This window comes from Chlorocebus sabaeus, chromosome 5 (genome assembly GCF_047675955.1).
Source record: "Chlorocebus sabaeus isolate Y175 chromosome 5, mChlSab1.0.hap1, whole genome shotgun sequence".
Classification (NCBI taxonomy): Eukaryota; Metazoa; Chordata; class Mammalia; order Primates; family Cercopithecidae; genus Chlorocebus; species Chlorocebus sabaeus.
This window is the reverse complement of record NC_132908.1, coordinates 4,342,929-4,356,306: the sequence shown is the minus strand read 5'-3', so window position 1 is coordinate 4,356,306 and position 13,378 is coordinate 4,342,929. Positions and strand designations below refer to the sequence as shown.

General features: G+C 59.1%; 1 protein-coding gene across 1 annotated transcript in view; it reads left to right on the top strand.

The window, feature by feature from the left end:
- Positions 1–13,378, top strand: part of CORO7 (coronin 7) — a 68,654-nt gene that overhangs the window by 49,518 nt on the left and 5,758 nt on the right. Inside the window, exons 10-25 of the mRNA XM_007984243.3 lie at positions 5,364–5,418; positions 5,850–5,907; positions 5,991–6,136; positions 6,222–6,314; positions 6,501–6,638; positions 7,868–7,994; positions 8,441–8,616; positions 9,130–9,238; positions 9,351–9,437; positions 9,515–9,657; positions 10,204–10,308; positions 10,388–10,473; positions 11,146–11,287; positions 11,382–11,471; positions 12,287–12,403; positions 12,668–12,803. Of these exons, the coding sequence (XP_007982434.2) occupies positions 5,364–5,418; positions 5,850–5,907; positions 5,991–6,136; positions 6,222–6,314; positions 6,501–6,638; positions 7,868–7,994; positions 8,441–8,616; positions 9,130–9,238; positions 9,351–9,437; positions 9,515–9,657; positions 10,204–10,308; positions 10,388–10,473; positions 11,146–11,287; positions 11,382–11,471; positions 12,287–12,403; positions 12,668–12,803 (1,808 nt within the window). The remainder of the gene's footprint in view (positions 1–5,363; positions 5,419–5,849; positions 5,908–5,990; positions 6,137–6,221; positions 6,315–6,500; positions 6,639–7,867; positions 7,995–8,440; positions 8,617–9,129; positions 9,239–9,350; positions 9,438–9,514; positions 9,658–10,203; positions 10,309–10,387; positions 10,474–11,145; positions 11,288–11,381; positions 11,472–12,286; positions 12,404–12,667; positions 12,804–13,378) is intronic.

Genomic DNA, 13,378 nt, shown 5'->3' with positions numbered 1-13,378 from the left:
TTGTGGTCAGTCATGCTTCAGAGCCTTTGGGGGCCCAGCTCAGCTCCTGACTTCCGGAGAGCCTTGGGACACCCACACCGCCTCCAGCCCGGCCTGTGGCCAAGGCCCTTGGCTGGGCTAGCTCTAGTCTTTGGGGGGCCTGAAGGCTTATCCCTGGGAGGCTGGGCCACAGCAGCTGGAGGGTTTCGTAGTCTCTGGAGGACTCAGTTATCTCCAGAAGGCAGGATGGCCTCTGTGTCTAGCCATCAAAGGCTAAGCAGGGTCTGGCTGGGACAGTCACCTTCTGGACCACCCCTCCACAGGGCTCTCTTCCCACAGGGTGCCTTTCCAGGGCTGGCGGGGCTCCACACCCCATACGTTTCTCAGTCTACATGGATTAGGGCATGGCTTACAGACCTCTGTTCCTGGGTTGGGGCTGGCCCTTGGGTGCGTTTAGTGCCGCCTTTGTGGGAGTTTTTACAACTTTGAAGGCACTGCTAACACTGAAAAATCAGGTGGTTTCATATTAAAATGGGGCTTCCCAGCTTACATTGAACAGGAACTCTCAGCTGTGGCTGAGTGGCAGTTGCTCCCTCTGCCAAAACATAGGCTCACGGGTCACCCCAGTCCCCACCACTCCTTGCTGCCTCCTGCCAAGCTGTCCACTCACTTGAGTTTCCTGCCCAGCCCCAGAACCATCTCAGCTTCCAATCAGTGCTGTGCAGCCTCTTGTCGAACTGTTTCCCTGCTTCTTCCCTTGGCCCTGTGTCCTCTGAAGCCCTCAGAAGCATCCACAGATGCCCAGGGTCAGGGGTAAAGAGGGCTCCAAGAGCCTCCAACCTGACTTTCCTCAAGGAACGGGACCTCCTGATGGCCTTGAAGCTTCTCGCCTCTGTGGCCAGTTCTTGCAGATGGAGAGACCCTATCTGCCTGGTGTTCACCCCCTGCCCCAATCCTGTGCCCTGGTCTTACACAGGTCCCCACTTACCCAGAGGCTCAAGGGAAGCTTTTAGGAGTCCCCTCTCAGTTTATCCAACATTGCCTTGTATGGCTTCGAGGTGCCACCGCCTTTAGAACCTGGTTACCAGCAGCCTGCACAGAGCGGGGGAGCCAGGGAGTGTGGGGATGGGAGTGGGGGTGGGGTCGAAGGATCCTAACTCTCCCACCTGGGTGATAGGGACAGATCCAGGGGACCCAGCCTGCTTTGAACTGGCACAATGGCAGAATGTTTGGGTTGGTGGGAAGGGGCCTGAGGGGGAGGGATGGGCTGGAGGGGAGGACAGAGGAGGAGCCTTGCAGCTGCTCTTCGTAGCAAGCACACCCTGGTACTTCAATCACAGGAGTCCTGGGAGAGCTGGTGGGGCTTATCCGGAGGCTGAAGCTGCTCGTTCCTCCCAGTTGGTACTGAGGTTGTCTTCTAGCTTCTGGGACTTGGCTGAGGGACAGTGGCAGATCTGGGCTTTAGACCTTCTATAACTTTATGCCTGGGACAGAACCCAGGACCTGGGTCAGAGTCAGAGCCCTTCCCAGTGGCAGGCCCAGATTCCAGCAGGAGAGGTGCCGACAATACCTCTTACCACCTCTGGCCCTCTGCCTAGCTGGCAGGGCTCACGTACCATGTTTCGGACCTAGACCCCACTTAGCTCTCTTTACACGGCCTGGGGTCAGGCCCATGCCAACACTTGGACAACCTTCGGGGCTGGGTGCCGTGACCCCATTTCTTGGCCCGTGCTATGGCAGACAGGATGCCTCCGCCTGGCAGAGTTGTCCATATGGCTCTGCCTGAGGCAAGGAAGACTGGCCTGACCTGTCAGAGGAGCCAGCCCTGCCCCCCCTGACTTCCTGCCCCCTCAGTCCCAGCTCCTGGGTCAGTGACTGGCTGGCTGGGACGATGGAACGGGGGTGAGGGAGGCTGAGCACTAGGCCTCCTCAGGCGGTTGGCTCAGCGCACAGATGAGCCTCTGATGCCATGAGGTGGTCCCTGGCCTGTTTCCGCCTTCTCATAAGGGCAGCAGAGGGGCCACAGGAGACCTGCCCAGCCTACTTGCCCTCAGCTTCTGTCCTGGGACTTGTTTCCACTCTTCCCAGCCTGTGCCCCCAGCAGCCAATGTGATCCCTGCTCAGTGCCAGTCTGGTCCTATTCTCTTTCTATTTTTATTTTTTGAGACAAGGTTTTCCTGTGTTGCCCAAGCTGGAGCAGGGTGATGCGATTTTTTTTTTTTTTTTTTGAGATGCAATCTCACTCTGCGGCTGAGGCTGGAGTGCAGTGGTGCAATCTCCGCTCACTGCAACCTCTGCCTCCCGGGTTCAAGTGATTCTCCTGCCCCAGCCTCCTGAGTAGCTAGGATTACAGGTGCATGCCACCATGCTCAGCTCATTTTTGCATTTTTAGTAGAGATGAGTTTTCACCATGTTGGCTAGGCTGGTCTCAAACTCCTGACCTAAAGTGATCCACCCGCCTCGGCCTCCCAAAGTGCTGGGATTACAGGTGTGAGCCACCATGCCCGGCCAGTAATGTGATCTTGACTCACTGCAGCCTCAAACTCCTGGGCTCAAGTGACCCTCCTGCCTCAGCCTCCCTAGCAGCTGGGACCACAGGTGTGCACTACCACACCAGGCTAACATTTAATTTTGTTTTTTGAGATGGAGTCTCACTCTGTCACTCAGGCTAGAATGCATTGGTGCCATCTCGGCTCACTGAAAACTCCACCTCCCGGGTTCAAGCGGTTCTCCTGCCTGAGCCTCCCAAGTAGCTGGGATTACAGATGCACACCACCACACCTGGCCAACTTTTGTATTTTTAGTAGAGCCAAGGTTTCATCATGTGGCCCGGCTGGTCTCAAACTCCTGACCTCCAGTGACCCACCTGCCTCGGCCTCCCAAAGTGCTGGGATTATAGGTGTGAGCCAGCATACCTGGCTAATTTTTTAATTTTTAATTTTTTTGAAGAGCCACGGTCTCACGATGGTGCCCAGGCTGGTCACAGTGTTAACCTACTAGGCTCAAGTAATCCTCCCACCTCAGCCTCCCAAAGTGCTGGAATCACAGACATGAGCCACTGTGCCCGGCCTAGCCTCTTTTGCTTGAAATGCACTGTTACCTTTCCATTGCTCGTCCACTGGGGACAGAACTCCCCCTCCCTACATGCACAGGCCCCTTCCCATCTAGCCTCCACCTGCCCATCCTGAGCCTCAGCCCTCACCCACATTCTCCAGGCTGCCAGGCACATTGTCCATCTTGTTCCTTAAACAGGCCATGAACCCACATGCCACAGGACCTTTGCACAGGCTGTGTTCTCTCTGAAACTCTCTTCCTGTGAGGTGTTTGATTTCTGCATGATCTTGGGATCGCAGGAACACCCTCTCCCCTGCTGCTGAGGCCCAGTCCCCCGTTCTGTCACTGTGTGTCCTCGGTGAACCTTCCCTTCACGTGTTTGTCTATGGGATTGTGTCTGTCTGCCTCTTGTGATAGGCTGTGAGCACCTTGAGGACAGAGGCAGGGTCTGGTACACTCATCTCTGGGCATACCTACATGCAGGTCGAGCCGAGGACCAGGCACAGACTGGCTCATCAAAGGAGTGAATGACTGTGAACGAATGAATGAGTGAGAGCCCTGTCAAAGCTGCTGGAGGGACTTGCTTCTGCCCTAGTGGAGCCAGTGTCAGTCTGGAGGGCACTCCAGGCCATGCACCACCTTGGTCCCCTGCCCTCCGCCACCACAAGCAGTGATCAGGCCGGGTTGCAAAGGGCATTGCTGAGCCCGGCTCACCCTGCTGGGCCCTCAGTAATTAGGGGCCTGTGTTACTCACAGGTGACCAGCCGAAGGCACTCCAGGAAGTCATGGAGACACCCAGGGCCCCACCCAGCTTCCCAGCCACTCTGGCTCCTAGAAGGTGGGGGAGGGGAGGTGGGCGGCACTGCTTAGTGGTCGGCTGGCAGGAGGGGATGGGTGGACAGTGGAGGGGAGCCGGGCCCTTTGTCACCGGGGTGAGGAATAGAGGCAGCTGCCACAGCTGGGTGACCTCTGACCCTGGAAACACAGTGGGGACAGGGTTCTGTTTGAGGGTGTGTCTGGGTTGGGGGGTCCAGGCCTGCAGGTCCCAGAAACAAGAAACCAAGACCAAGTGCAGTGGTTCATGCCTATAATCCTGGCACTTTGGGAGGATCACTTGAGGCCAGGAGTTTGAGACCAGCCTCAGGAACATAGTGAGACCTTGTTTCTACAAAAATAGAGGTAAAAATAGCCAGGCATGGTGGAGCACACCCATAGTCCCAGCCACTCTGGAGGCTGAGTGGGGCCATTGCTTGAGCCCAGGAGGTTGAGGCTGCAGTGAGCAATGATTGTGCCACTGCACTCCAGCCTGGGTAACAGAGGGAGACACAGTTTCTAAAAAAAAAAAAAAAAAAAAAAGCCAAGATCAGGAGCAGGAAACACAGGAAGGCATCTATCAGAGTCCTTCCAGGCCCCACTCCCCTCAGAAGGCCTTGGAGCAGGAAGGCAGCTCTCACAGGGCTGAGGGGCTGTGCAGGGGTCTCTGAAGGGCCCCGGGAGGGAGGCATAAAGCCCCGGCCAATGCCAGACAGTTGGCCAAGGCTGAGCTGGACATAGAGTGGCAGGGGCTCTGGGGGCTTCCAGCCTGCCCACTCTATTCCCAGCCTCCACCCCGTCCTGCTCCCTCCTCGAGGCCAGAGAAGGCCTGCGAGCATCCTGCCGGCAGGATCAGCCGGGGTGGCAGGCCTGGGGTGGGCAGGGAAGCCCAGTGGCTGAAGGAGCCCCTTCTCCTGGGCACCTGGCTCACATTTGGACAGAGGAACTTTGACTCAGCGTGGAGGGGTCTCTGAGCTTCCAAGATATCATTGAGGTCCAGGAAACGTGGGGTAACTGAGTAGAGGGCCCCAAACCTTAGTGCAGATTGGGAACTGCAGGGCTGTCTGCACTGCTCCTGGATGCTGCCCGTCCACAGGCAGTGCCGAGTGGGGACGGGAGTCTCCTTGCCTCTGGCATCACCTCTCCACCTTCCCTGGCAATACTGGCCTGATGTCTGGGCTGTCGGAGGTGGGAGGGGGACAGAATGCATGTGGGGTCTTCTTGGAGGAAGAGCTGGGGCCGAGATCAGGCCCAAGTTCCCCTGTGCCCACTCCAGTCCTGGAGTGACGCAGGTGTGCAGGTGGAGGGCCAGGGGAGGAGCAGCTGGGGTGTGGGCGTGTGTTGGGCATGTGGGAAGCTCAGGGAGAGGAGGGGGTTCCTGGGGACCAAGCTGAACATGGCTGGATGGCCAAGTGGCTCCCAGTCGCTGTGGTACCTGTCCTGGGCTCCTACATGGGGTCATGAAGCTGGCAGCCCTCCCACTGCCCCGACCCGCCATCCTGCCTTTTCTTCCCCAGGTGTCTCATGCCTCTGCTGGACCCTGACTCTGGGCTCCTGGTCCTGGCAGGAAAGGTGAGTGAGAAGCTGGGGCTCCCACCTACATCCACACCCTGGAGTCCAGCCCCTGGCCTTCCCCGAGAAAGGGGAGGAACTAGAACAGGGCCTCTGTGTCTTCCCCTGTGCAGCCGAGGTGACTGTAGCTCTCCTAGAACACTGGCCTTCCTGAGAACAAGGCCGAGAATAGAGCGGTGTCAGCACACAGTCAGCACTCCATAAATACTGACGTACACCCCCGGTGCTCACTCCATGTGCAACGAGGCTGGGCAAGTGAGGTAGAGTCAGCGTAGGGCTCAGCTCAGCGCCCAGCATATGGGGAGCCCTATCTCCAGCCACAGTGATTCTGTGGCTCAGGTCCTTGGGGACCTGTGGAGGTGCTGGTGCCAGCCCCGGGCCCTCCCCGGGGGTACAGTCAGCAAACGGGGCTCAGTTCAGACTCATTTCAGGGCGAGAGGCAGCTGTACTGTTACGAGGTGGTCCCACAGCAGCCGGCGCTGAGCCCAGGTAAGCCTCGCTTCCTCGCTCCCTCTCCCCTACCCTCCACTCCCCCACCCATCCTGCCTGTTCCCCTGTGGTGTCCTCAACAGTGACCCAGTGTGTCCTGGAGAGCGTGCTGCGGGGGGCCGCCCTTGTGCCCCGGCAGGCGCTAGCTGTCATGAGCTGCGAGGTACTCCGTGTCCTGCAGCTGAGCGACACAGCCATCGTGCCCATCGGCTACCATGTGCCCCGCAAGGTGAGGGGGACCTGGGCGAGGGGCTGCGGGGGCTGAGGAGTCGGGGGGCCTGGGCCTCACCGGCTGCCTGCTTGTCTGCGGCCAGTCTGTGGAGTTCCACGAGGACCTGTTCCCGGACACTGCCGGCTGTGTGCCTGCCACCGACTCCCACAGCTGGTGGGCTGGGGACAACCAGCAGGTAGGACCAGGGCCTGGCTCACCTCTCCTGGCCTCCCCAAGCTCCAGGAAGTCCCCTGTGTGGCTGTGTGCCAACTCAGTCTGGCCTGCTGTGTGTCCCCCATCCCTACCTAGTCGACCCTCCCATGGGGGCCCTCCTGACCAGGCAGCCCATGCCCCTATCACCCAACTGCTGGCCTCCATGCAGGTGCAGAAGGTCAGCCTCAACCCTGCCTGCCGGCCCCACCCCAGCTTCACTTCCCGTCTGGTGCCCTCTATGGAGCCCCTCCCTGACACAGCCCAGCCTGCAGTGATGGAGACACCCGTGGGTGATGTAGACGCAAGTGTAAGTACCAGGGCCACCCCCATCCTCCCTCAGCAACACCGCAGTGGCTGCCCTGAGTGTTCACTGGCCCAATGGCCTTTTTTTTTTTTGAGACAGAGTCTCACTCTGTCACCCAAGCTAGAGTGCAATGGCGTGATCTCGGCTCACTGCAACCTCCGCCTCCCAGGTTCAAGTGCTTCTCCTGCCTCAGCCTCCCGAGTAGCTGGGATTACAGGCATGTGCCACCATGCCTGGCTAATTTTGTATTTTTAGTAGAGACGGGGTTTCTCCATGTTGGTCAGGCTGGTCTTGAACTCCCAACCTCAGGTGATCCACCCGCCTTGGCCTCCCAAAGTGCCAGGATTACAAGCGTGAGCCACTGCACCTGGCCTAAGTTTTGTTTTTGTTTTTGTTTTTGTTTTTTTTGAGATGAGTCTCACCCTGTCGTCTAGGCTAGAGTGCAATGGTGCGACATCGGCTCACTGCAACCTCCTCCTCCCAGGTTCAAGTGATTCTCCTGCCTCAGCCTCCCGAGTAGCTGGGATTACAGGCGTGCACCACCATGCCTGGCTAATTTGTATCTTTAATAGAGACGGGTTTTCACCATGTTGGCCAGGCTGGTCTTGAACACCTAACCTCGTGATCCACCCTCCTTGTCCTTCCAAAGTGCTGGGATTACAGGCATGAGCCACAGCGCCCAGCCAATTTTTATACTTTTTTAGTAGAGTCAGGCTTCACCATGTTGGTCAGGCTGGCCTTGAACTCCTGACTTCGTGATCTGTCTGCCTCGGCCTCCCAAACTGGTGGGATTCCAGGCTTCAGCCACCAAGCCTGGCCCCAACCTTCTTTGTCAAGTGTAACAGAGACAGAGAAACAGATGGAGTGTAAAGAAGGAACTTCACAGTGCTTTCTAAATTGGGCAAACACTTAAAAAGCAAGAATTTTCATATAGATCTAGATTTCTGGCTTCTCTTAAAATACTGGCAGATCTAACCCGCTGGGCACACCCTCCTGCAGAGCCGGGAGCCAGCAGCTGCCACTTGCTGTCCCCGCGGTCTGAAGCTCAGCTGCTTCCCTGTGTGTCTGCATTTATGCCCATGCCCCCCACCGCTCCTGTCCCATGCCCACAGCGGGGCTCCTCCAGTCCACAGGGGGCCCAGAGTGGTGACCCTGGAGTCAGCTGGCAGGCACCCCCTCCCTTTGGCCAGCACACCCAGGAGCAGGCTGGCTGACCCCATGCCCCTCCCCAGGAGGGCTTCTCTTCCTCTCCCAGTTCACTGACCTCGCCCTCCACGCCCTCCAGCCTGGGGCCCTCACTCTCCAGCACCAGTGGCATCGGGACCAGCCCCAGTCTGAGGTCGCTGCAGAGCCTGCTGGGTAAGGAGGCAGGACGGGGAGCTCACCCCTACCGCGGGAGCCTTGTCTGCCCCACTCCCCGTCATCCTCTGTACCCTACCACTGAGCACAGGCCTCATGCAGGGCACCCCCCTCACCCAGACTCGCTGGCAGGGTCATTTGTCCTGGGGGCTGGGGTGTGGCAGCTGAGTCTCACCTGTAAAACAGGAGGGCGGCTGGGGCCACCAGCTTCCGAGCAGCTGAAGCCCTGGGCTCCACCAAGATTCCTCTGAGCCACCATGGAATAGGGTATTGTTCCAGGCATTATTCCTGGGCGGGTTTGCATCCACTGGATTAGCAGAGGCCTGGGCCTAGGTCCACGCTGCACACCTGCCTGGAGTGAGGGGAGTGGGCAGCCGGGACTCAGAGTGCAGGACAGCGGGGGACGGCATCCTCACACATGGTTCCATGTCCCTGCCACCCGCCAGGCCCCAGTTCCAAGTTCCGCCATGCTCAGGGCACCGTCCTGCACCGAGACAGCCACATCACCAACCTCAAGGGGCTCAACCTCACCACACCTGGTGAGAGTGACGGCTTCTGCGCCAACAAGCTGCGTGTGGCTGTGCCCCTGCTCAGCAGTGGGGGACAGGTGGCTGTGCTCGAGGTGAGGGCCCCACCCCACCAGGGCTGCCCCTCAGTTCCCTTTCAGTGGTAAAGACACAGAGGGCCTTAGCTACCCACATGGCACAGGGAGCACAAACCGTGTGTCAGTCCCCTACCCGCCTGTCCTGTGATCCTCCCAGCCACCTGCCACAGGGCCTGCCACTTCTATCCCCATTTTACAGATGAGGGAGAAGAGACACAGAGAGGTTTAGTGACCTGCCCTGGTCACACAGCTGTGTAAGTGGTGGAGCTGGGGTCCGAAGCCAGGCCACCTGAGCCCCAAACCTGAGCTTTTCCTGCCAGTTCACGCTGCTGCCCCTCACTCTCTGGGGCCTTGTGGTTGACACTTGGGGCTCAGAGTACAAGGTGGTCAGGGCAGAGAGCTTGGGTCACCCAGCGGTGGGAGCCTCTGCTGCAGAGGGTGGGCTCCCAGATATGCTGCTTGCCCGCAGCCCCTCAGGACTGGCTTTTCTGCCTGGCACTGATGGGCCTGGGGTGGGGGCACCTCCCACAGCTACGGAAGCCTGGCCGCCTGCCCGACACAGCACTGCCCACGCTGCAGAATGGGGCAGCTGTGACTGATCTGGCCTGGGACCCCTTTGACCCCCATCGCCTCGCTGTGGGTAAGGAGACTGGATGCCTCGGCTTGAGGGAGGGTCCTGGATCCCGGATGGGGGCTGGGGAGCCCAGAGGTCTTGGGCCCAGCAATGATGAGCCCCTGTCTGTCCTCTGCAGCTGGTGAGGATGCCAGGATCAGACTGTGGCGGGTGCCCCCACAGGGCTTGGAAGAGGTGCTCACCACACCGGAGACTGTACTCACAGGTCAGGCAGGCTTAGGAATGGGGCTGGGGGTGACCAATGTCTCCCGAGGGCTCTCCATCACCCCTGCCTTCCTCCAGGCCACACGGAGAAGATCTGCTCCCTGCGCTTCCACCCGCTGGCAGCCGATGTGCTAGCCTCGTCCTCCTATGACCTCACTGTTCGCATCTGGGACCTTCAGGCTGGAGTTGATCGGCTGAAGCTGCAGGGCCACCAAGACCAGGTAGGACGGCTGCAGAGGTGGGGCCAGCAGTGAGGAGAGGCAGGACCAGCAGTGAGGAGGGGCGGAGCCAGCAGTGAGGAGAGGCGGGGCCGGCAGTGAAGAGGAGTGGGGCCAGCAGTGAGGAGGGGCAACACCAACAGTGAGGAGAAGGGGGGCACAGCAGTGAGGAGCGGGGGGCCCCAGTGAGGAGAGGCAGGGCCAGCAGTGAGAGGCAGGGCCAGCAGTGAGGAGAGAGGGGGCCAGCAGTGAGGAGAGGTGGGGCCAGCAGTGAGGAGAGGCAGGGCCAGCAGTGAGGAGAGGCGGGGCCAGCAGTGAGGAGAGGCGGGGCCAGCAGTGAGGAGAGGCGGGGCCAGCAGTGAGGAGAGGCGGGGCCAGCAGTGAGGAGAGGTGGGGCCAGCAGTGAGGAGAGGCGGGGCCAGCAGTGAGGAGAGGTGGGGCCAGCAGTGAGGAGAGGTGGGGCCAGCAGTGAGGAGAGGCAGGAGCAGTGAGGAGGGGTGGGGCCAGCAGTGAAGCAAGGGTGTCTCTCACGCCCCTTCCTGCCCCCAGATCTTCAGCCTGGCCTGGAGTCCTGATGGGCAGCAGCTGGCCACTGTCTGCAAGGATGGGCGTGTGCGGATCTACAGGCCTCGGAGTGGCCCTGAGCCCCTGCAGGTGAGTGCACAGGGGTGGGGAGTGACCTCAGACCTGGTTCAGGGGTCCTGGCTGAGTGTCACATGATGTGCCTCAACAGGAAGGTCCAGGGCCCAAGGGAGGACGCGGAGCCCGCATTGTCTGGGTGTGTGATGGTCGCTGTCTGCTGGTGTCTGGCTTTGACAGGTGAGGACTCAGGGATCCCCATCCCCAGGCTTTAGCAGCCACCTGTGTCCACCTTCTCCACAATCACATACATTTGTCAGGCTTTCAGAAACCATTCCTGCCCCTCACGGGTTGGTTGGGTGGATGGGTAGATCATTGAATGAGTGGGTTAGATGGGTAGATGGATAGGTGGACAAATGGATGGATGAGTGGGCAGATGGGTGGATGGATGGATGGATGGATGGATGAATGAGGGGGTAGGGGAGAGATGGATGGATGAGTTGCAGGTAAAGGGGAGATGGATGCAGGGGAGGGTGAGGGGATAGGGGAGATGGATGGAAGGGTGTTTGGGGGTTAGCGGGGAGATGGATGGAAGGGTGGGTGAGGGGTTGGGGGGAGATAGATGCAGGGGTGCATGAGGGGGTCTGGGGGAGATGGAAGCAGGGGTGGTGAGGCACTGAGGGGGAGATGGATGGGTGGGCGATTAGTTGGGGAGAAAAGAGTCAACGGGGGACCCAGAGGCAGAGGGGCAGGTTAGGGTGTGGCTGCGCCAGGCCAGGCCAGTGCTTCTGAGGGCCACACTAGGCCTCACCTGCAACCCAGAACAGAGCAGGGGCTACGTGGGCACCTTCTCCCTGCCCCAGGCCCCTCCAGCTCTGAAACACCTGCTTCTGCCCACAAACCCCTTTGCAGCCAAAGTGAGCGCCAGCTGCTCCTGTATGAAGCTGAGGCCCTGGCTGGCGGACCCTTGGCGGTGCTGGGCCTGGACGTGGCCCCCTCAACCCTGCTGCCCAGCTACGACCCCGACACTGGCCTGGTGCTCCTGACCGGCAAGGTGGGCTGGGCTGCAGGGTGGAGTGGCCGGTGAGAGGCGGCGCGGGGAAGGCCGGTGTTGCTGGAGGGTCCCCGGTCTGCCTTCTTCTCCGTAGGGTGACACCCGTGTGTTCCTGTACGAACTGCTCCCCGAGTCCCCTTTCTTCCTGGAGTGCAACAGCTTCACGTCGCCCGACCCCCACAAGGTGAGGCCACCCTGGCGCCTGGTCCCCAATGGGACCACAGGCCTGCCCTGCCCCCTGGTGGCCATATGGGCAAGTACAGGAGCCTGTGGGTCGGGGTCAGAGTCCTGGGCTGGGGCTGGGCCTGAGGCTGTGCCCAGTGACTGGCATGAAGAGCTGCTGCTGGAATTATTGAGGAGGTTTGAGAGCGGTTGTCATACTCAACCATTATTAAAAAGTATACCGTAGGCTGGGTACGGTGGCCTGGAATCCCAACACTTTGGAAGGCTGAGGCAGGAGGATTGCTTGAGCCCAGGAGTTCAAGACTAGCCTGGGCAACATAGCAAGACCCCATCTCTACAAAACAAACAAAAAATTACACTAGATAAGGTTAAACTATATGAACCCAAAATATGAACCTAAAAATAATAATATTAAAAACCAAAGTAATAAACACTCAGTTTATCACTTCTAATTAATTTATCCAATTTTTACTGTTATTTGTCCTGAGGTCACACGTTTCTGTGTTGGAGTGCATGGAGGAAATGCAGGATGATGTGCTATTTACGTCTCTTCCCAACACCACATTCAGGGAGTGGAGGTGTCATCTAGAAGCCGTCCATGGTGGGAGTTTGTACACTATGGAAACAGGACACCACCACAAATCAGGGCTTTCCCTCCAGAGAGCAGGTTGTTCAACATGATCAACACATTACTGTCCAGGGACAGGCCCTAGGCATGGTGGTCCTAAGTGAGGGGTGCTGGCACCCTGGGGAGACTACGTGTCCAGCCATGAGCTCTAGGTCCCAGTGGCAGCTACGACTCCCTTGCTCCCCCAGGGCTTCGTCCTCCTGCCTAAGACAGAGTGCGATGTGCGGGAAGTGGAGTTGATGCGGTGCCTGCGGCTGCGCCAGTCCTCCCTGGAGCCTGTGGCCTTCCGGCTGCCCCGAGTCCGGGTGAGGGTGGGGACCTGGGACTCCCATGCCCACCCCTTTCTTGGTGCCTAGAGGGAATTTTGGGTCCCATCCGGCCCTGCTTCCAAACTTCCCCACCCATCGTTCTTTGGGGACACCTACCCCCTTCTGCTGAGATGCTGAAACTCATGGAAGCCCCAGATGGGTGGGAGGGTCCCAGGTCTTGCCCTGTCCCTCCCCAACAGATGCTCATGTGCCCTGGGCCCCTGGTCAGTGTCTGAGGACAGCCCGTTTCTCCCTCTGCAGAAAGAGTTCTTCCAGGATGACGTGTTCCCAGACACAGCCGTGAGCTGGGAGCCGGTGCTCAGTGCCGAGGCCTGGCTGCAAGGCGCTAATGGGCAACCCTGGCTTCTCAGCCTGCAGCCTCCTGACATGAGTCCAGGTGCACTGAGGGACTGGGTGTGGGGAGGAAGCAGGATGGGGGTTGGAGAAAGGGACAGAAGGCCCAGGTTGAAGTTCTGTTCCTGTTGGCACGCCAATTCCTCTGGCCCTTGGGAGGGTGGAGTGGCTGTGTCAATCAGTCTCTGAGCCCCTGGAGGGCAGGGCCCGTGGTCTGTGTTTTCATCACAGGTCCCCACCCCTAACACACACACACACACACACACATGCACACACTCTGGTGTTTAGGGCAGGGCTTATGCACTGAGGCTGCATTGACTGTTAACACCACCTCTTAGATCTGTGCCTCTTAGAAATCCTCTTAGAAATCCCTTAGGTAGGCCGGGCGCGGTGGCTCACGCCTGTAATCTCAGCACTTTGGGAGGCTGAGACGGGCAGATCACGAGATCAGGAGATCGAGACCATCCTAGCTAACGTGGTGAAACCCCGTCTCTATTAAAAAAAAAAATACAAAAAAAAATTAGCCGGGCATGGTGGCGGGCACCTGTAGTCCCAGCTACATGGGAGGCTGAGGCAGGAGAATGGCGTGAACCCGGGGAGCAGAGCTTTCAGTGAGCC